The sequence below is a fragment of the Vigna unguiculata genome, chromosome 5, assembly GCF_037176805.1.
Source record: "Vigna unguiculata cultivar grain cowpea cultivar isolate G323 ecotype 2 chromosome 5, ASM3717680v1, whole genome shotgun sequence".
Taxonomy (NCBI): Eukaryota; Viridiplantae; Streptophyta; class Magnoliopsida; order Fabales; family Fabaceae; genus Vigna; species Vigna unguiculata.
The window spans coordinates 54,910,816-54,935,823 of NC_140796.1; the positions used below are offsets into that span (position 1 = coordinate 54,910,816).

General features: G+C 30.8%; 1 protein-coding gene across 27 annotated transcripts in view; it reads right to left on the reverse strand.

Moving 5' to 3' along the window:
- Positions 1–2,968: 2,968 nt before the first annotated feature.
- LOC114183669 (ABC transporter C family member 13-like) overlaps positions 2,969–25,008 on the reverse strand; it is a 40,219-nt gene continuing 18,179 nt past the window's right edge. For 9 of the 27 annotated variants that reach the window (XM_085673863.1, XM_085673855.1, XM_085673857.1 and 6 more), the window contains 6 exons: positions 6,652–6,880; positions 5,697–5,749; positions 5,478–5,587; positions 3,777–4,672; positions 3,582–3,661; positions 2,969–3,494 (listed from right to left, as the gene is read on the reverse strand). In XM_085673863.1, coding sequence (XP_085529989.1) covers positions 6,832–6,880 — 49 coding nt within the window. In that variant the 3' untranslated portion in view covers positions 2,969–3,494; positions 3,582–3,661; positions 3,777–4,672; ... (1 more) ...; positions 5,697–5,749; positions 6,652–6,831. Of the gene's footprint in view, positions 3,495–3,581; positions 3,662–3,776; positions 4,673–5,477; positions 6,271–6,647; positions 6,881–12,636; positions 12,718–12,847; positions 12,990–13,114; positions 13,190–13,263; positions 13,640–14,711; positions 14,773–16,082; positions 16,330–16,443; positions 17,121–17,351; positions 17,406–18,614; positions 18,705–18,798; positions 18,854–19,230; positions 20,375–24,396; positions 24,923–25,008 lie in introns of those variants that run through there. The other 18 variants (XM_085673866.1, XM_085673872.1, XM_085673861.1 and 15 more) reach the window with 16 other exon arrangements.

A 25,008-nucleotide genomic window follows, 5' to 3' on the forward strand; every position in this document is an offset into this window, starting at 1 on the left:
TTTAATTTTTAAATATATTTACAGTACTTTATTTTATTTATCTAATAATTTTATGAATATGTGATCAAATCGTATTTTATTATAAATTTATTTTATGAAAAGAAGTTTTTTTTTTAAGGTTTTAATATCTTTTGCTTTTGGTTACTGTTATTTATTTTTTTAATATTTATTGTATTTATTATAATAATTGGACATTGATATTGCTTATAAATTGTAGTTTTTACATATCAAATCTCTTACAAATAAAAAATAACAAATAATATATTAAAAGTAAATTTTCTACAATGAGAAAATAAATTATTAAAAAAATTTCTAAAAGATAAATATGATTTATCATTAACAAAACAAAAAGAAAGATGTTCAACTTTACACCTTAGACCTTAAACTTTACACAATAAACCTTAAATTATCTTAAAATCTTAACTTACTAAAAAATTATAGTTTTTAAAGTCCTAGTACTTGATCTCAACCCTTAAAACTCCTTAAAATCATCGACACTCATCTTCATTATATTTACTGAATTATTTTTAAATTGGTCAAACCAGAATGCACTTCCAAATCCAATAATATATACCAAAATATGAAAAACATTGTACTAAATTTTGACCCTCATCATATTTCCAATTTATCTTTCTATTGTTTCTACATCAAATGTTATCGAACATGATATTATCATTCTATAATATTCTTTCTCCAACTTTTTTCTTTCTAAATAACATATATATTAACGTAATCTTGATAATCCATTTTTTATTTATTTATTTTTCATTATGAACATCCTCTATTTTTTGCATCGACAATTATGAGAGAAGATGTCAATTTGGTCCCTAGTCCATTGGCTAGCACTGATCCACTCTTCATTAAGTTTCCTTTTAGGAGGGTCCCAAATGAGGGGCCAAAAAAAGCTCAAGTCCAAAGCCCCTCTCCAGTGGGTTAGGGTCAAGGTTAAAGTGGGTTAGACCCCCAAAAATACTACATTAAGCCAGAGTGAAAGATCAAGTCGAGCGATCCGGACAAGTTCGAAGACCCAAACAAGTCCGACGAGCCCAAAGACTTGGACGGGCCCGAAGACCCGAACAGGTTCGACGACAAGGACGGGCTAGACGACCAGGACGAGCCGGACGGGCCTGAAGACCAAGACGTGTTCGACGATCCGGACAAGCACGATGACGTCGGGCCCGTCAAGGTCATTCTTGTCGTCGGGTTCGTCCACGTCATCCGCGTCGTCGGGCCCATTTGAGTTGTTCGGGTCATCGGGATCGTCCGGGTCCTCGAGGCCAACCAAGTTATTTGGCCCGTCCAGATCATATGTTCAGTCTGAGTCGTCGGGTTCGTCCCGGTCATTAGGATCGTCCGGGTTGTCGATATTATCTTTGTCGGACCTGTCCGAATCGTTGACCTTGCCTGAAACATTGGCCCGCTTGGCCAATTCGGTTCATGAGGCATGTCTAAGTCACCGAAAAGTTTAATGATATATTTTAAAAAATAATATATTTTTCATGTTGAAGATGAAAATCTATGGATTAACCCTCACCCACATTATTTTTGTGGAGTTTTTAATCCTATAAATTTTGTTATAGAAACTTTTTTTCAATATAGACTTTTTTGTCTTAACCCACAAAAGACCAAGACCATGCTCTGGGCTGGGCCGAATTGAAACAATTTTTAGTATTCATTTGAAAACATTTTTCATTAATATTTTATTTATTATTTATTTATAACACACAAAACCATTAACCGGTCAATCATATCATAATTCATGCTACCACTATTCTGTTGCTTCACGGGCCCAATTTTTGCTAAAACATTACTTAAATATAATAGGATAATTTTCACGGTTCCCATCTTAAAATTAAAAATTATATTTATTTTAAAACCAAATTGACTCAAATTTAAAAGATAAGGAATAAAATACAATTTAAAATATCGAAGTTAACTAGAATTTTATAATTTGGATAAAGAATCAAAACTATAATTTACCTTTTTATTATCTGTCAAAATATTGTAATGAATATTAAGTTTTAAGCTTTTATTTCCATCGTGTGTCAAATTTCTAAAATATTATTCAAACATTATGTTGATTGTGAATGGTTGAATAATTAGATTGTATTTATATTTTATAGGTAAAGAGCAAACAATTAAAATGGAATGAAAACTTTCTGAAGTTATTGATAATTTAATTTAAAGTTAATGATTAAGAAAATATTATTTAATTATAAGTTAAAATTATTTTATTTACTAATTTCCTTTTTTAAAACAGACTAGAATTACCTATTTTAAAACCTGACTATAATTAGAATTTGATGAAAACTTGTTTGAAGTTACTGTTGTTCTAAATTAAAGTTAATGATTAAAAAAATATTATTTAATTATAAGTTAAGATTATTTTATTTATTAATATTAACCAATTTTGTCACCAAATTTATCTTTTATATAAAATTTATAATAATATGAATTTTAATGTATTATATAAAATATTTAATTAAAAATATGAATTTTAATATAAAAATTAAATTTAACCGTCACCGTTCATGACCTTTAATGATTTAAACGATGTCAGAAAAAAAGAACTTAATTTATTAAAATTGACGAAAATTAAAATTTATTTGAACATAAAAACAAAATTAGAACTAATTTAGCAAATTGACAAAAATTAGAATAAAAAAATATTAAAAAAAAAGTAATATATACATCATGCTTGTTTCAGGTGATAACTTTTGAATTGGGTCAAACCTAAAAATCTTTTGAAGATTTTTATTCCCGCATGCACACATGGTTCTCTCGTTTGCTGTTATATTTATAGGCTTTGAAAAAACTGTTAATATTATTTTTAAATTAAGCAAATTTATTTACCTTCAATTAAAAAAACTAAAATAAAATGAGTACAGAAATTCAAATTTTATTTTGGTGGAATCCTTCCCTTTAATCACCCTTAATAATTTGCCACTTACATTAACAAAGAGATACATACAGAATAGAAACTAAGCATTTTTCACATTTGAAAAGACCACTGATACAATAAGTATACATAGTAAAAAAAAAGAAAAGAAAAGTGTAGTTTACACTTCAAATCAAGCAATAGAGAGAAAACAAAATTGACAGAACAAGAAAAAAGCACAATAACAGCGTGAAGAAGAAAGAAGAAAAAGAAGGGGAGTTGATATTTATACATGCATGTGTGACTTAAACAATAGTATTTTGAATTTTGGTGTGACCCGAAGGAAAAGTTGAGTCCTGTTTCACGATTTGGTGTATCTGTCTCTGTTGAAGCATCTGAAGGTTCATTCGAGAGTATGATTCAACACCATATTTAATGCTTGTTCCTCACTACTTGACCAAGTACAACATGTATCTTGGATAAATACACCCAAACCTTGAACAGAATCAGGCTGTTCACTTAGGAATGATTATGGACAGGAATTTGTGTCTCCAACTTTAAATTTATGTTCAGGACAAGCGAGAAACCTACTCAACCGTCCAGAAGATATGATGGCCTGCAGTGACATTAATAGAAACTATTCATCCCAATGCATGTACAAATCAAATATTTTCATAAAAACTATGGAATATAGGAGACTCACATCAATCAATCCATTAATTACCTAAGGGAATGAATTTAGTGGTGAAATAAGGGGTTGAACAATGCAAGACAAGTGAAAACCTGCAAAGAGGTTTTTTACTGTATTAGATTTCTTAACATTGACAGAAAATAATTAAGTGCAAAATAAAGAAGAAAAACTAATCAGTAAGGTTAGGTGAAATAAATTTGAAAATACCATTGCAGCATCAAGTTGATGTCCCATCAGTGCGTAGAGTCCAAATGTGAAAAGGGAGAAGAGTGTTGGTGTTGTAGCCAAAAGAAAACACACCTCGCATCCAAGTACTTTCTAGTCTATAAAAGTGGATGAAACACACCACGCATCCAAGTACTTTCAACTTTTCCCTCTTTCCTCAACTCAACATCAACTATCTCCTCTGCTCCCTCCAGAGCACGCACAGCCCGCACAACCCGCATAGCTCACACAAAACACAAAACACAACTTACACAACACAATATATAAAATAAAAATATATCACAACACACAACACACAACAAAACAAACCACAACAAAAGCACAAAGCAAAAAATCCAAATCACAAAACACAAAAGATACAACACAACAAAACAACACAGAAGAAAAGTACTGAGCACACAACTCACAAGAAAAGTATAAAGTGCACAACACACAAGACACAAGAAAAACACAACACACAACACATAACATACAAAACAAAAATACACCACAACACTCCAAGCACAACAATAGAGGATTAATTATGATTAGTTTTTCTTTCAATAATTGCAAACTCAACAATTCTGAGGGTTCAGTAATCAATAAATAAGGTGAGATAGGACAACCTGAAAGAGCATTGAACAAGCAATAAGATCCCACACTTTCAAGTTCCTTATCACCAGACGGATAATCAACAGAAGGATTAGTTGGAGGGGTCCCAGAGTGCTTCAAAGCAGCTTAAAAGGCAATGAAACATCAGGTCAAAGATTACAAACCAAACATATCATCTTAAGTACAACTAGTCATCAAGAGTTAGAGAACAAAACCAATACAATCATTAATCACCTGGAACAATTTCATAAACTGTTGCCACGCTGTGTGAAGAAAATAATATTTATCTACATACAAATACGATTGAATAATAAGCAATCAAATATGTTAAACTCTACACAAAACTGGATTAAAAGTTTACTCTATAAACCAAATTTGTCCTAAAAGCAAGAAATTAGGCATTAAAAAACAAAAAAAAAATATACCAACTAACTAAAACTGGACTAAAATATCTACTCACAGTTCTGCATAGAAAAACCAATCTACCTTCCTAGTTCAAAGCTGTAAATGACAACACAATATATAAAATAAAAATATATCACAACACACAACACACAACAAAACAAACCACAACAAAAGCACAAAGCAAAAAATCCAAATCACAAAACACAAAAGATACAACACAACAAAACAACACACAAGAAAAGTACAGAAAACACAACTCACAAGAAAAGTATAAAGCGCACAACACACAAGACACAAGAAAAACACAACACACAACACATAACATACAAAACAAAAACACACCACAACACCCAAGCACAACAATAGAGGATTAATTATGATTAGTTTTTCTTTCAATAATTGCAAACTCAACAATTCTGAGGGTTCAGTAATCAATAAATAAGGTGAGATAGGACAACCTGAAAGAGCATTGAACAAGCAATAAGATCCCACACTTTCAAGTTCCTTATCAACAACCGCTCATTGGAGCCCAGTTCCCACAAAGCAATGTCCCCCACATTCGTGCCAACAAACAGATTGAATCAAGAAAACAAAATTTAGTCAATTTCCAGCATGAATAGTTAATACATGTAACTAATAATGAGTTCTAAGATTATAACAATGTTTCAATAAATCAAACCAGCTTACCTCATATGATATTCCCATTAGTCTTGTTCTCTTAGAAACATGATCTGAATCACCAGACGGATAATCAACAGAAGGATTAGTTGGAGGGGTCCCAGAGTGCTTCAAAGCAGCTTAAAAGGCAATGAAACATCAGGTCAAAGATTACAAACCAAACATATCATCTTAAGTACAACTAGTCATCAAGAGTTAGAGAACAAAACCAATACAATCATTAATCACCTGGAACAATTTCATACACTGTTGCCACGCTGTGTGAAGAAAATAATATTTATCTACATACAAATACGATTGAATAATAAGCAATCAAATATGTTAAACTCTACACAAAACTGGATTAAAAGTTTACTCTATAAACCAAATTTGTCCTAAAAGCAAGAAATTAGGCATTAAAAAACAAAAAAAAAATATACCAACTAACTAAAACTGGACTAAAATATCTACTCACAGTTCTGCATAGAAAAACCATTCTACCTTCCTAGTTCAAAGCTGTAAATGACAAAAGAATAACTAATCTAAGTTTCAAGCATTCCACCCAGAGAAAAACAACTCAAATCAATAAAACCAAATAGCAAACGATCCAAATCAGCATCTAAACCAGAATTGACCTCACCAAGGCAGTGTTTACATCTCTTTCACTCAAGTGTTTCAGTCTAGGTGTTTAACTCTCAGCACATTATGCAAATTCACATTATCATAAACTTGGAAAGCTTCTAATCACACCAATCAAATTAGAAATGCACTCAAGATCAATAGGACTCTAACTGTCAGAGTTCGAAGAGAAACAATACAAGTTCTGAAAATGTAAATAACATGAATGCATCACACAATGAAAGAAAGTAAAGCTCAAATCTCACAGTAGGTAAAATCTTGTCAAAACTGGTTCAAAACTGACTTTTCATGTAAAAGCTATTCAATTCTATTGAAAGAAGTTGTAAAACTGACTAGAAACTATCAACTCAAATTAGAAACTCAAAAAGTCATTCACAATCAAGAACTAAGAAGTAGAGAAGTAACCATGCAAGATCTGTACAGCACTTGGAAACATATCTAAACAAGTTTAAGACTATAAAACAAAGCTAAGACAAGAGTCAATATCTAAAAACAACAAATAACTAAGAATATCACTAAGTAACAAAATAAACAAAAGCAAAAAAGAAGACAGGAAATTACCAACCTAGTTCTGCTGCTGTTAGTTACAAGGGCAAACAATTAAAGTGAAATGACTTGGATTCTCTTGAATCGGCCTGTGTTTGAATATCTACGGGCAATATGTACAAGTATACGTAGTTTAATTTAACGTTAAAACACACAAACAAAGTAAGAAAATACCTTGAATGCAATTATTTCATACGGTTCAGCTGCAACAGAAGGGACTGATATCTTTTATCAAAGGGTTGCACCCTCTATAAGAAAAAAAACGAAAATATTAAAACAAAGGCATATTTATTGACAACAATTTGAGAGAAAGCATTGAAAAAAATCACTAGAACTGACAAACAATTTATCAAACAATGTTAAAAAGGAGCGAATTATGCATAGATATAAAGACTAACCTGTTCGTAGGAGGACATAAACAGATACCTCGGCTTGGCAAGGTCTACGAAATTGCAATCTAACTATCGTAAAAAGTTTCTAACGACAAAATATGACTAAAACACAGTTCAAACTACCAACACCGGTTACAACAAAAAATCTAAGTACCTAAAACGTAAAATAAACTTAGAAAAGGCTAAAATTGCAAAATCTGATAACTGAATTAAACTATTGTATAAAACTGCGATTCAATATAAAACACACACCACAAAAACACACAACCCAAAACACACACACACACACACACCACAAAACACATACACACACAACACAAAAACACACACAACACAAATCATATACAAAAAACACAACACCCCACACAAAAGACAATATAAATAAAAAACATCCAACATCCTCACACAACCACAAAAACATACCAAACACATAACACACAACACAAAAATATAAAAAACACACAACACAAAACACAATGCCCTACACAAAAGATAATATAAATCCAAAACACCCAACACCGGACAACCACAAAAATAACTAAAAAACACACGAGCACAAAAACACTTAACACAACCACAAAAACATCAAACACAACACAAAATAATACAAACACGCACAACACAAAACACAACAAAACACACCCCCCAAATCACAACAAAACACATACAACACAAAACACAAAAAACACCAAACACACCACAAAAACACACAACCCAAAACACACAACACAAAAAACACACACACAAAACACACCAAACATAAAAAACACACACACTACATAAAACACAACACCCCACAAAAAATACAATATAAATAAAAAACATTCAACACCCCACACAACCACAAAAACAAATAAAAAAACACACATGCACAAAAACACTGAACAAAACAATACAAACACGCACAACACAAAATACAACAAAACACACACTTCAAATCACAGCAAAACACACAACACAAAACATACACAACACGAAAAAAACACACACACATAACACACAACATAAACACAAAAAAAAATACACAACACAAAACACAACACCCCACACAAAAGACAATATAAATAAAAAACAACCAACACCCCACAACCACAAAAACAAATAAAAACACACAAGCACTAAAACAATTAACACAACCACAAAAACACCTAACACAACAACACAAACATGCACAAAACAAAACACAACACAAACACGCACAACACAAAACACAACTAAACACACACACCCCAAATCACAACACCCCAAAACAGAACACACACCAAACCCAAAACACATACACACATAACACAACACAAACACACACACACACACAACACAAATCACATACAAAAGACACAACACCCCACACAAAAGACAATATTTAACACCCCCACACAACTTCAAAAAAAAAAATACAAAAGCACAAAATCAGTCAACAAACCCAGAAAAACACCGAACACAACAACACAAAACACAACAAAAAACACACGTCCAAATCACAACACAAAAACACAAAAAACATCAAACACACCACATAACACAAACACACACCACATAAATAAAAAACATTCAACATCCCACAAAACCACTAAAACAAATAAAAAAACACACAACACAAAAACATAAAAAACACACAACACAAAAACATAAAAAATACACAACACAAAACACAACACCCCACATAAATAAAAAACACTCAACATCCCACAAAACCACTAAAACAAATAAAAAAACACACACACGACACACCAAACACATAACACAACACAAAAACATAAAAAACACAACACCCCACACAAAAGACAATATAAATCAAAAACATTGAACACCCCACAAAACCACTAAAACAAATAAAAAAACTCACATACACAAAAACAATGAACACAACAACACGAAACAACACAAACACCCCAAATCACAACAAAACACAAAACACTGAACACACACCACAAAACGCACAAAAACACACACCACAAAAACACAACCCAAAACACACAGAACATACACAACACACCAAACAACACACACATAACACAACACACAACAACACACAAAAAATAATATAAATCAAAATCAATCAACACCCCACACAACCACAAAAACAAATAAAAAATACACAAGTCATAAAAACAATTAACACAATCACAAAAACACCAAACACACACAAAACAAAACACAACACACACACCCCAAAACACAACACAAAAACACCAAATACAAAACACACAAACACACACACACACCATAAAACACATCACAAAAAAACACACACAAAACACACAACTTACACAATACAAAAAAAACACATAAGCACAAAAACAATTAATATAACCACAAAAACATCGAACACAACAAAACAAAACAACACAACCACGCACAAAACACAACACAAAAAAGCACACACACCACTAAAACACAACCCAAAACACACACATACACACCACAAAACATAACACAAAACATACACAACACAAAAAACAAACAGACAACACAAGCACACACACAACACAAATCACATACAATATCCAACACCCCCTCCCACAACCACAAAAACAAATAAGAAAACACAAAAGCACAAAATCAGTCAACAAATCCACTAAAACACCACACACAATAACACAAAACACACACATCCCAAATCACAAAACATACACAACACCAAAAACACACACACACACACAACACACCAAACACTTAACACAACACAAAAACATAAAAAACACACACACAACACCACACACAAAAGAAAATATAAATAAAAAACATCCAATACCCCAAAAACCACAAAAACAAATAAAAAAAGTCACATGAACAAAAACAATCAACATAACCACAAAAACACTTAACACAACAACACGAAAACACACAAACATCCCAAATCACAACAAAACACATACAAGACAAAACACAAAAACAGTGATCACACACCACAAAACACACACACACACACACACACACACACCACAAAACACAACACAAAACACAAAACATACACAACACACACAAAAAACACAACACACCACACAAAACAATATAAATCAAAAACAATCAACACCCAACACAACCACAAAAACAAATAAAAAAACACACAAGTCATAAAAACAATTAACACAACTAAAAAAACACCGAACACAACAACACAAACACACACAAAACAAAACATAACACAAACATGGACAACACAAAACACACACCCCAAGTCACAATAAAACACACACCCCAAAACACAAAACACACACCACAAAAACACACTAAACACACACCTACCATAAAACATACACAACACAAAAAAAAAAAGACACACACAAACAACACACCAAACACATACCACACAACACAAACACAAAAAACACACAACACAAAACAACAACACCTAACACAACCACAAAAACAAATAAAAAACACAAAAACACAAACAATTAACACAACCACAAAAACACCGAACACAACAACAAAACACAAACACGCACAACACAAAACACACACACCCCAAATCAAAATACCTCAAAACACAAAAAACACCAAACACAACACAAATCACACAAAAACACAAACCACAGAAACACCAACACACCACAAAATACAACACAAAACAGAAAACATACACATAACAACAATCATACACACAACACAAAAAACACACGCACAACACAAAACACAACACCTCACACAAAAGACAATATAAATCAAAAGCATCCAACATCCCGAACAACCACAAAAACACCGAACACAACTACAAAAACACCGAACACAACAACACAAACACCCCAAATCACAACAAAACACAAAAAACACCAAACACACACCACATAACACAACCCAAAACACACACACACACACACAAAACACAACACAAAAACACAAAACGCACACAACACCCCACACAATAGACAATATAAATAAAAAATAACCAACACCCCACACAACCACAAAAACAAATAAAAAAACACACAAGCACAAAAACAATTAACACAACCACAAAAACACTGAATACAACAACACAAAACACGCACAACATAAAACACACACCCCCCAAATCACAACACCCCAAAAAACAAAACACAAATCACACAAAAACACACACCACTAAAACACAACCCAAAACACACACCACAAAACACAACACAAAACATACACAACACAAAAAACACACACACAACACAAATCACATACAAAAAACATAACAATTCACACAAACACACAACACACCAAACACATAACACACAATACAAAAACAACACGCCACACAAAAGACAATATAAATAAAAAATAACCAACACCCCACACAATCACAAACACAAATAAAAAAACACACAAGCACAAAAACAATTAACCCAACAACAAAAACACCGAACACAACAACAGTAATTAACACAAACACGTACAAAACAAAACACAACACAAACACACACAACATAAAACACAAATATCCCAAATCACAACAAAACATATACAACACAAAACACAAAAACACCAAACACACCACAAAAACACACAACCCAAAACACACACACCACAAAGCATACACAACACAAAACACACACACACACACACAACACAGCAAACACATAACACACAACATAAAAAACATAAAAAACACACACACAACACAAAACACAACACCCCACATAACCACAAAAACAAAATAAAAAAACACAAGCACAAAAACAGTTAACACAACCAAAAAACACATAACACAACAATACAAAACAATACAAACACACACAACACAAAACACACAAACCACAAATCACACACGCACACACACTATAAAACACACAAAACCCAAAACTCACAACGCACAAAACACACACAGGCACAAACACATTACAGAACACAACAAAATCACACAAAACACAAAACACACATCACATACAACAAAAAACACACAGCACATACAAATTAAAACATGCAACAAAACACACAACACAACCACAAAAATACAAACACGCAAAACCATAAAAACACACAAAACACAAAACAATGCGTACAACACACAAAACACATAACACAAAACATATCAAACATAACACAACACATAATACAAAGCACAAAACAGAGATGGATCGCACCACCAAACTTTAAAGAATGAGCTCAATTCCAAACAAATCAACTAATTGTCAAATAACTAGAATCCAACCTCACATGAAGAGAAGAAACCGAAACCCCTAAATTTAAGTAAATACAACGACATCTTTAGGCTAAAAAAATAAAATTAAATTAAAAGCTACCCATCTAATTCAACCCACAATCCCCGGCTTTTTCTCAAGTCATAATTAAACTCCTTTGAACAATTTGCAACAGTATCAAAACCACAAAAAACGCATTCAAAGATATAATCATAAACATCCGTACAAAAGGAAGCCCCAGAAATTAATAAAAGTGGAAAGAAATTTAAAGAACAAGGAATCTGCACAAAAGTAAGACCCAGAAATTAACAAAAGTGGAAAGAAAGTTAAAGAACAAGGAATCTGCACAAAAATAAGACCCAGAAATTAACAAAAGTGGAAAGAAATTTAAAGAACAAGGATGAAAGATGAGACCCATTAACAAAAGTGGAAAGAAATTTAAAGAACAAGGATGAAAGATGAGACCCTGGACCTCGACCCCACAATAAAATAAGAACTCACCTGCACTTCGACGACAGTGGAAGCATACCGAGAAGCTGCACGGACTTCACCAGACAGTGCTATATGATGCTTCTTCATATCCTAATGCATGAACAATAAAACCCCGGTAAAATAAAGTTTGCGAAAGATTAACAGAATGCGAGCGAACAGTAAATCCAGAAATTTAAGGAAAAGAAAGAAACAGAATTCAATGTAGATTTTAAAGATTTACCTGAATTTTAGTGTCGAGATCAAGTATTTTCTTCAATATGGGAAGTGTTTGACCCTTATCCGGAGAAACTTGGTGGATTCCCTGTGACATAGTGTTTTCATCCACGGAGTCTGTTTCTCGTTCACTTGCTTCGATACATCATCTGTCGAAATTCCACAAATCAAAATTAACAATGTATCTTTGGCTGAAATTAAGATCATTATTTTCTTTTGGTCGATCCAAATCGAAAAGGAAAATTGAATAGAGAGTAGAGAATAGAAAAGGAACCTGACTCAGAAGGAACGTAGTCAAAGAACAAAGCGGTGGAATTTTCAGCGAGCATTTGGATTTGAATGGATTGATCTGCAAGAACGGGTGCTTTGTGTTAAAGAAGAAGTGGTTAATTCAATTGGTTAGTAGAGAGAAAGTGAGATTACCGTTCATGGTTCTCCATTTCCAAGATCCAACTTCTTGACCAATAAAGCAAGAGAGCAATGGAGCGCAACAGAGAGCAGTGGAGCGCAACAGAGAGCAGTGGAGCGCAAAAGAGTAACGTTCTTTTCTTTCTGAGATTTAGCAATTGAGCGAAGAGAGGAATAGAGTACTGTTTTCCAAGAGAGCAATGGAGCACAAAAGAGTAACGTTCTTTTCTTTCTGAGATTTAGCAATTGAGCGAAGAGAGGAATAGAGTACTGTTTTGAAATCACAACGGCTAAATGCTAATATCAAATTCTCAAAAGCGTCTTCTATTTTGGGCCTTGGGATGGGCAACCCAAATTTGAAAGCCCAATCTTTTCGTGAGAATGGACTAGGCTGCTTTGATTAAACAACTATTAAAATATACTAGAATTAAGAATATATATATATATATATATATATATATATATATATATATAAAAGCTGAAATCGTTTATATGATATATGACTTAAATTTTGTAGTGAAATCGTTACATTTATTATATTTATGAAGACTTTTTTCCTATGATGTAATATTTAAAAATCCCATTATATTGTATAAATACAACAATAAATTAACATTATTTGATAAATTAACCAAATATAGTGTAATTAAAAATGAAGGAATAAATCTATTATTTTCTAAAAGGTAATAAAAAAATAGAAAACGAGTAGAACAAAATGATTGATAAATTAACCAAATATAGTGTAGTTAGAAATGAAGGAATAAATCTATTATTTTCTAAAAGGTAATAAAAAAATAAAAAACTTGAGTAGAACAACTGGATTTATTTTTAATCCTAAAAATAAATTTATTTATTTTTTACATAATGTAATTTTTAAACAAAAATTAAAATTTACCGAATAAACTGAGAAAGAAGACTACCAGAGTGAAAATTCGATATACGTGACGGGTGGTAATCAAACTTTTGAATTTTTTTTTCTATTTATTTATTTATTTATTTATTGAAATGTATGAGTGTTTTTATTATTATTGTCATACATAGTTATTAAAAGTCCGGAACACCTAAATTTGTAACCCAACACAGGGAACTTTTGTTTTACTTAGCAACCTTTCTGAAGTTATATATATATATAATGCAGTTCATCAAAATTCACTCAATGGCCTATAAAAAAGCAATCATGTTTAGATGTATATTCGATTTTTATTCTATTATTTATTTTATGATAATTATACTAAAAATTATATTGAGTTGATTTTAGAAGTATAAAAGCCAAAACATATTAGGGATGACCACAATCAAGATAACTTTCTAACAATAACGCACAAGAATAGAAGAAAGATGACTTAAATAGAGCTTTTAAGGTTTGGACAATCATCACCTGAACCTTAAACTTATTATGCAGGAAAAACATATAAGTGAAATATAATATAATGAACTATATTAACTACAAGAGTTAAACTTACTTAATTATAGAGGTGAGCCCCAAGGATAATGCAAGTAAATGCCCATCCACATTCACTGAACCTGGAAGAAATAACAAAGATGGAACCAAATTTTTTTAAAGTTTTTTTGTTCCAATTGTTTGATATGCAAATAGAAGGAAATTATTTAAGAAAAAAAAAAGGAATGGCATCACCATCACCATAACCATGTTTATGTTAATATATTTGACAGATAGATATTTGCAATGTTTTAAATTGACATATAAAGTTGTGTATGAAGGAATGCGAAATAAAAGTATGGTGCCTAAAGGGAATAAAGTAACGAAGAAGCATATCAAATAAGAGATTAATAAAACAATTGGTACAAGTAAAAACTTTATTGCTCGTCGTAACACCTTGTTGAAGAAACTGGATCAGTTTATTTAGAAACAATGGCCCCGCAAAACCAAAACAACCATTAATCACCTGGAAGAATTTCTCATACACTTAGTAAATGCGTAAATAAATTGAAACCAGATAAAATAAAGCAAAGTCAGATTAAACTTTGGTTTATTTATGGCCAAAGAATTGGTATTTTAATATTGACATAGATATACTTCATAAAAGACATCCAAATACAAAACAAGGACATGATAAGGACTCATTATCATATGAAAACATCTTGTTGTGTTCCCTTGTAACTAATAAGTATATGTGTCAATTGTCATGGTGTTGATGTCATTAAAATTATGTAATAATCCTTGTAATCCTACTTAAGTGATCTTGTTTTTAAATTGACATGATAAACAATTCAGATTCTGTAACTTTAAAACATGTCAAGGTATCAATACCTTGGACCATGGAATGCCATATACAAACTATGAAAAATTCTCTACTTATTTAGAAATTGATAAGGATCGTATTTTTCTAATAAAGATGTCAAGGTACAAGTAAAACATGTTATGTCATGCAGGCTGTCATACTATGAGTATATTTTCTAGTGGCACAACCGAAATTTCTAGGTACATAAACAATCAGTTATCTATCACAACAGTAGTTGGGAAACTATACTATTTTGATTGATAGACCTTGAACTTGTTACAGAAATCAATGCATAATTCAAAACAAAAAGCATCTTCTGTACACATAAACTTACTGAGCTATTGGACAGACATTAAATTTCCTTTCATTTCAGGATAAAAAGGCTAGAACTTGCATCTCCACAGAAAAAGTAGAATCCCATGTTGGAATTGAAAATTCGAAAGTGTTGAAAAAGGTATAACTTGGACGAATTAGATTCCAGCAGTCCATAACAGTCATATAGTATAAATATTGCATATAAAGACTAGAGAATTACGCACAAACTTTGGTTTAGTATGTGGGAGGAAAACACGATTTCAAATTGAAAAATACCTTCATTAAACCCAGGCGGAGATATGACCATCCAGATGCACTACAGAGTGCTCTAAACAAAGATGGTTAGAGCCATTGTTACTCAGTTCATCTTGCCAGCAGGATAAAATCACATCATGACAGGAAGAAGGACCCATATCAGTCCGTAGTGGCAGCAGGTTATCAGAGTCTAATTGTTTTACCACACCATGATTCATTACTGGAGTTGTGAAGTTGAAATCAAATCCCAAAAGTTTCCATCATTTCCCTATATAGTAAGAATATTAAAACAAAAAACTAAAACTGTGACAGCAGATTCATTCAGAATTGAAACGTGCTCTATAAACAAAAATGTAATTTTCACATGCACTATGCCTGCTACTACAATCAAATCAACTCATTTTCATATTATGAATGGATGTGACAAGTAAAAGATTTTAAACAAATAGCTATCTTCTCGTCCTCAAATCTTATTGATATGCAATATATATCTTAAGTACCCTTGTTGAGTAAAGTTCTTCAACATGATACAAAGTTCTATTTATTATCATTACTATAAAATGACTTAGGGTGTGCCTTTTTTTTCTTTCTTTTTTTTAGGAGTACTCTTGAATGTACTATACAGTAGGTTCTCAGTGCCCTAAGATCCCAATCCCAGATCGAGTTCCAATCGCAGAATTGTTCTCAAGCGAATGGCTTTTACTCAACCTCAATTCATTCAGTTAGGACCTCCCTTTATGTATGTCATTTCTATCCTTGCCAGCGTGAGGAGTCAGATCGGATTCTAGCACTTGCATGGAATCTGGGAGAGTGGCTATTTGCAGCCTCTCTTGGCATGAGCACTAGCATCTTGCTAACATCGGCTTTTTCCTCCGACTAGAAGGGGATCTTGTTCACGGCGGATTCAGATTTAAACGCCCTAATAGTTGATGATCCATCAAATGTTTCCGTGAATGATGAGTATACTGGAGAGCGTAAAACACTGTCCAGTCGTAGTAATTCTCTCGATGTTGACATGTAGAAGAACTGAAGCCACTGCATAGATCAGTTGATTGCTGTCTATTATACCAAGTCAAAGAAGTGATTATGGTTTTAAACGTTTGAGACCCAAGAAACACTGAAATAATTTATTTGTAGTTTTATAAAAGCTTTATTTTGTACTCCATAATTATGAGGGTTTCCAAATTCGTACAATTTAATAACAAATAATCCTAATAGTTTTAGGAACTTACAGTCTAAAAAACAAGGAGTGTGGTTAAATATGAAAGTGTCAATAAGAAAAAATAATACCTGAAATCTACTGTAGATATAACAAAATGGCAATAGCAAGAGTAAGAAGAAGACCTACAGAAAATCGAAAGATAAAAATAGATCATGGGGAACATTAAGACAAATATTGGTAGTTCCATAATACATATGACAAACTAAGAAAATCATTGTAACTGTACGTAACACAAAATTATTGTAATACCCAACAGGCCTACGAAATTCGCTAGAAGAATGTTCAGAATGAATGGAAGTGAATCATCAATGGTATAAAGATCTGAAGATAATCTACACAAAACAGAAGAAATCGTGAAACATAAAATTCATATTATCATTATCTGCTATTATTCCCTGAAGACATCTTATTCTAACCTGTTCAGTATTCTCCCACCAGGCCACCAGGGGTCTGATCAAAGAATTGGACAGGTGCATTCATAAGCTTGTTGAGCAATTTATTGTGTACCTTAGTTGCAGCTTGTAATAATTAAATAATTAAGCTATAACATGCCATAATTAAATAATTAAGCTATAACGGTTATAACGGTTATTTATTAATAGAAAAATATAATTTATAAAATGATGATTTGACTGCTTTGTACGGGTTAAATCAAATAATACTTAAATTATAATATAACAATTTTTACTGTTAAATGTCCCATCTTAAAATTTAAAAGTTATATTTATTTTAAAATCAAATTGTCTCAAATTTAAAAGATAAGGAATAAAATACAATTTAAAATTAAGAAGTTAACAAGAATTTTATAATTAGGATAAAGAATCAAAGCTGTAATTTACATTTTTATTATCTGTCAAAATATTGTGATGAATACTATGTTTTAAACTTTTATTTCCACATTCTGTCACATTTAAAAAATATAACCAATAATAACATACAAGGGTATTAAAAAGCAGCATAGTATCAAAGCCAAATTCACCAAACAAAAAGCTAGCAAATTTGGACATGATAAAAACAGACTGTTTTCTCCTAAACATCACGTAAATTCATTTTTTCCATCTCCATTATTCCTTTATATTTTATCTTCGAATTATACTGCCAACAATGCTCTTAGTGTAACAAAAATTTCCATCATGAAAGCCTAAAACTCCTTAAAGGTAAATAAAAATCCATCAAGAAAATCCATAAAAAATAGATTATTACTGTCTAAAACATTGAACCATATTACCAAGATCATAAAAAATCACCACTACACATAAGTTTAAGATATGAAACTGTAATTTATGCAGAATAGGTTGAAAATATTACTCGATCAAGAATAATTAACTTACACGAGGAAGCTTGCAATCAGAGAAATTGGAACCCATCTTTGTTCATCCATGTTGAACCTTAAATACTCATCCCTCACTAAATTAGCATCACTGCATAAACAAAACAGCATTGAAGATAAAATTCAACAGCAAAGATTTGTTGGGAAACACAACAGTAAATAACGAAGAACAGACAATAATTTACTTGAAGTAATAATCAATTTGGTTGACTATTGTATCGGCGAGAGAGGTTTGGCAACCTGAAAGAACATTGCAGGAGGAGGTGCATGTGTTAAAAACGGCATGCCCCCAAAGGGTTCAAATTGTAGTGTTGGGAAATAATAGAATTCTATGAAGGAAGAGATGGTGCATTTTCCCGGAATTAAGTCGGCTGGTGCAGGTGGCTTTCCATAAACAAATTCAAAGTGAGACATGAAGATTTATCATTTTTAGTTTTCAAACCCATTCAAAATCTTTGAAAATATTAAACTAATTTCAAGTTTTCTGAACATTTCTACAAAATTAGAACTTCTAATTACTTAGATTTGAAACACTAATCTAAAATGTTGCCCCGACAATCATGCAAAATATACACAAATTATAATCAGGGAAAAAAATCTTGCAATAATTTCTTTACATTTTTTTTGGAACTCTTTCTTTGAATAAACTGTTCGGATAGCGTCATCCGATATTGAGGGCTCCAGAAGAACTCAAAGATCCTGCATTATCCGATATTGAGGGCTCCAGAAGAACTCAAAGATCCTGCATCCATGGTTACGAGAAGAAAACAAGAACAAAAACCGAAAAGAATAGGAAACAATATAAATAACAGCGCAACTGAATTAGCATCACTGCATAAACAAAAGAACATTGAAGATAAAATTCAACTGCAAAGATTTGTTGGGAAACACTACAGTAAATAACGAAGAACAAACAATAATTTACTTGAAATAATAATCAATTGAAGTAATAATCAATTTGGTTGACTATTGTATTGGCGAGAGAGGTTTGGCAACCTGAAAGAACATTGCAGGAGGAGGTGCATGTGTTAAAAACGGCATGCCCCCAAAGGGTTCAAATTGTAGTGTTGGGAAATAATAGAGGAAGAGATGGTGCATTTTCCCGGAATTAAGTCAGCTGGTGCAGGTGGCTTTCCATAAACAAATTCAAAGTAAGACATGAAGATTTATCATCTTTAGTTTTCAAAGCCATTCAAAATCTTTGAAAATATTAAACTAATTTCAAGTTTTCTGAACATTTCTACAAAATTAGAACTTCTAATTACTTAGATTTTAAACACTAATCTAAAATGTTGCCCCGACAATCATGCAAAATATACACAAATTATAATCAGGGAAAAAAATCTTGCCATAATTTCTTTACATTTTTTTGGGAACTCTTTCTTTGAATAAACTGTTCTCGAAGAGGATAGCGTCATCCGATCTTTGAGGGCTCCAGAAGAACTCAAAGATCCTGCATCCATGGTTACGAGAAGAAAACAAGAACAGAAACGAAAAGAATAGGAAACAATATAAATAACAGCGCAACTGAAAAGAAAATAAAGCACAAGCAAAATATTATTAGACGAAGAGAAATCAGACAGCAGGAACAGAGAGGGCCAAAGCTCCGGTGCTTGAAAATTAACAGAAAGAGAGAGAAAGAGATTTGAATGGAAACTATTTGAAATGAGATTGTATAAAGTAGAAATGCTGACTGAAAGATCAAAATTAAGGGTTTGAAGATCAGATGAAAATTAAGGGGATTTGAATATCAGAAAACAAGGGTTATTTTAACAACGACAGACTATTATAAAATGTATTGACCAAATTATCCTTTGATCGAATAATAATTAGGTTTGAATTGAAAAATTAAAATATTATCTATAAACTCTTACAAAATATAAATAATCATAATATATATATATATATATATAATAATATAAATAAATATTTTCGTCAAACATAAAAATAATTATATTATTTATTTCTTAATGAAGATATTAAAAATAAAAAATAGTCAATAATAATTACATCCATGCATGCTCGAATTAGTTGGTATACATCGGATGTGCAGATCGAAAATAAATAATAATATAAAATACAATAAATTTTAAATTCAATGAAAAAGTTATTGTCAAATTATATAATAATAATAATAATAATAATAATCTATTAAAAAAAACTATAGTAAAAATAGATATAAATTATAACCATAAAGTATGAGAGTGTTACTAATTACAACAATTTAAATAAAACATAATTATTAATTGTTCTGAGATTAATATTTTATATATGACTAATTGTTATCTAATTTAAAAAATTAATATTTCAAAAATATTATATTATTAACCACCATAATTATTATTACTATTAATATTATTTTTATTATTCACCATTCTTATTATTATTATTTGTTGTTATTACTATTATTATTATAAAATATAATTATTTTATTTTTACATTATAATTATTACTAATTATAACTATAATTATTATTATTATTATTATTATTATCTATAATTATATTATCGTTATTGATTATTATTATGTTCATTATTATTATCGACTATAAATATTATTATCATTAATAACAACTATAATTATTTTTATTACCTTATTATTATTATTATTATTATTAATAAATATAATTATTATAATAGTTATTATTATTTATTTTTTTATTATGATTTGATATGTATTTTATTTTAAAACTATAAATATCATATATTTTTATTTTTTACATACTTTTAGGATAAAATAAATTTTATTTTATTTTTAATTATCTTTTTAGAATTTTTCTCAAATTAAATTAGACACATTTTGTATTTTTGAATATATTTTAATTTTTAAATATATTTACAGTACTTTATTTTATTTATCTAATAATTTTATGAATATGTGATCAAATCGTATTTTATTATAAATTTATTTTATGAAAAGAAGTTTTTTTTTTAAGGTTTTAATATCTTTTGCTTTTGGTTACTGTTATTTATTTTTTTAATATTTATTGTATTTATTATAATAATTGGACATTGATATTGCTTATAAATTGTAGTTTTTACATATCAAATCTCTTACAAATAAAAAATAACAAATAATATATTAAAAGTAAATTTTCTACAATGAGAAAATAAATTATTAAAAAAATTTCTAAAAGATAAATATGATTTATCATTAACAAAACAAAAAGAAAGATGTTCAACTTTACACCTTAGACCTTAAACTTTACACAATAAACCTTAAATTATCTTAAAATCTTAACTTACTAAAAAATTATAGTTTTTAAAGTCCTAGTACTTGATCTCAACCCTTAAAACTCCTTAAAATCATCGACACTCATCTTCATTATATTTACTGAATTATTTTTAAATTGGTCAAACCAGAATGCACTTCCAAATCCAATAATATATACCAAAATATGAAAAACATTGTACTAAATTTTGACCCTCATCATATTTCCAATTTATCTTTCTATTGTTTCTACATCAAATGTTATCGAACATGATATTATCATTCTATAATATTCTTTCTCCAACTTTTTTCTTTCTAAATAACATATATATTAACGTAATCTTGATAATCCATTTTTTATTTATTTATTTTTCATTATGAACATCCTCTATTTTTTGCATCGACAATTATGAGAGAAGATGTCAATTTGGTCCCTAGTCCATTAGCTAGCACTGATCCACTCTTCATTAAGTTTCCTTTTAGGAGGGTCCCAAATGAGGGGCCAAAAAAAGCTCAAGTCCAAAGCCCCTCTCCAGTGGGTTAGGGTCAAGGTTAAAGTGGGTTAGACCCCCAAAAATACTACATTAAGCCAGAGTGAAAGATCAAGTCGAGCGATCCGGACAAGTTCGAAGACCCAAACAAGTCCGACGAGCCCAAAGACTTGGACGGGCCCAAAGACCCGAACAGGTTCGACGACAAGGACGGGCTAGACGACCAGGACGAGCCGGACGGGCCTGAAGACCAAGACGTGTTCGACGATCCGGACAAGCACGATGACGTCGGGCCCGTCAAGGTCATTCTTGTCGTCGGGTTCGTCCACGTCATCCGCGTCGTCGGCCATTTGAGTTGTTCGGGTCATCGGGATCGTCCGGGTCCTCGAGGCCAACCAAGTTATTTGGCCCGTCCAGATCATATGTTCAGTCTGAGTCGTCGGGTTCGTCCCGGTCATTAGGATCGTCCGGGTTGTCGATATTATCTTTGTCGGACCTGTCCGAATCGTTGACCTTGCCTGAAACATTGGCCCGCTTGGCCAATTCGGTTCATGAGGCATGTCTAAGTCACCGAAAAGTTTAATGATATATTTTAAAAAATAATATATTTTTCATGTTGAAGATGAAAATCTATGGATTAACCCTCACCCACATTATTTTTGTGGAGTTTTTAATCCTATAAATTTTGTTATAGAAACTTTTTTTCAATATAGACTTTTTTGTCTTAACCCACAAAAGACCAAGACCATGCTCTGGGCTGGGCCGAATTGAAACAATTTTTAGTATTCATTTGAAAACATTTTTCATTAATATTTTATTTATTATTTATTTATAACACACAAAACCATTAACCGGTCAATCATATCATAATTCATGCTACCACTATTCTGTTGCTTCACGGGCCCAATTTTTGCTAAAACATTACTTAAATATAATAGGATAATTTTCACGGTTCCCATCTTAAAATTAAAAATTATATTTATTTTAAAACCAAATTGACTCAAATTTAAAAGATAAGGAATAAAATACAATTTAAAATATCGAAGTTAACTAGAATTTTATAATTTGGATAAAGAATCAAAACTATAATTTACCTTTTTATTATCTGTCAAAATATTGTAATGAATATTAAGTTTTAAGCTTTTATTTCCATCGTGTGTCAAATTTCTAAAATATTATTCAAACATTATGTTGATTGTGAATGGTTGAATAATTAGATTGTATTTATATTTTATAGGTAAAGAGCAAACAATTAAAATGGAATGAAAACTTTCTGAAGTTATTGATAATTTAATTTAAAGTTAATGATTAAGAAAATATTATTTAATTATAAGTTAAAATTATTTTATTTACTAATTTCCTTTTTTAAAACAGACTAGAATTACCTATTTTAAAACCTGACTATAATTAGAATTTGATGAAAACTTGTTTGAAGTTACTGTTGTTCTAAATTAAAGTTAATGATTAAAAAAATATTATTTAATTATAAGTTAAGATTATTTTATTTATTAATATTAACCAATTTTGTCACCAAATTTATCTTTTATATAAAATTTATAATAATATGAATTTTAATGTATTATATAAAATATTTAATTAAAAATATGAATTTTAATATAAAAATTAAATTTAACCGTCACCGTTCATAACCTTTAATGATTTAAACGATGTCAGAAAAAAAGAACTTAATTTATTAAAATTGACGAAAATTAAAATTTATTTGAACATAAAAACAAAATTAGAACTAATTTAGCAAATTGACAAAAATTAGAATAAAAAAATATTAAAAAAAAAGTAATATATACATCATGCTTGTTTCAGGTGATAACTTTTGAATTGGGTCAAACCTAAAAATCTTTTGAAGATTTTTATTCCCGCATGCACACATGGTTCTCTCGTTTGCTGTTATATTTATAGGCTTTGAAAAAACTGTTAATATTATTTTTAAATTAAGCAAATTTATTTACCTTCAATTAAAAAAACTAAAATAAAATGAGTACAGAAATTCAAATTTTATTTTGGTGGAATCCTTCCCTTTAATCACCCTTAATAATTTGCCACTTACATTAACAAAGAGATACATACAGAATAGAAACTAAGCATTTTTCACATTTGAAAAGACCACTGATACAATAAGTATACATAGTAAAAAAAAAGAAAAGAAAAGTGTAGTTTACACTTCAAATCAAGCAATAGAGAGAAAACAAAATTGACAGAACAAGAAAAAAGCACAATAACAGCGTGAAGAAGAAAGAAGAAAAAGAAGGGGAGTTGATATTTATACATGCATGTGTGACTTAAACAATAGTATTTTGAATTTTGGTGTGACCCGAAGGAAAAGTTGAGTCCTGTTTCACGATTTGGTGTATCTGTCTCTGTTGAAGCATCTGAAGGTTCATTCGAGAGTATGATTCAACACCATATTTAATGCTTGTTCCTCACTACTTGACCAAGTACAACATGTATCTTGGATAAATACACCCAAACCTTGAACAGAATCAGGCTGTTCACTTAGGAATGATTATGGACAGGAATTTGTGTCTCCAACTTTAAATTTATGTTCAGGACAAGCGAGAAACCTACTCAACCGTCCAGAAGATATGATGGCCTGCAGTGACATTAATAGAAACTATTCATCCCAATGCATGTACAAATCAAATATTTTCATAAAAACTATGGAATATAGGAGACTCA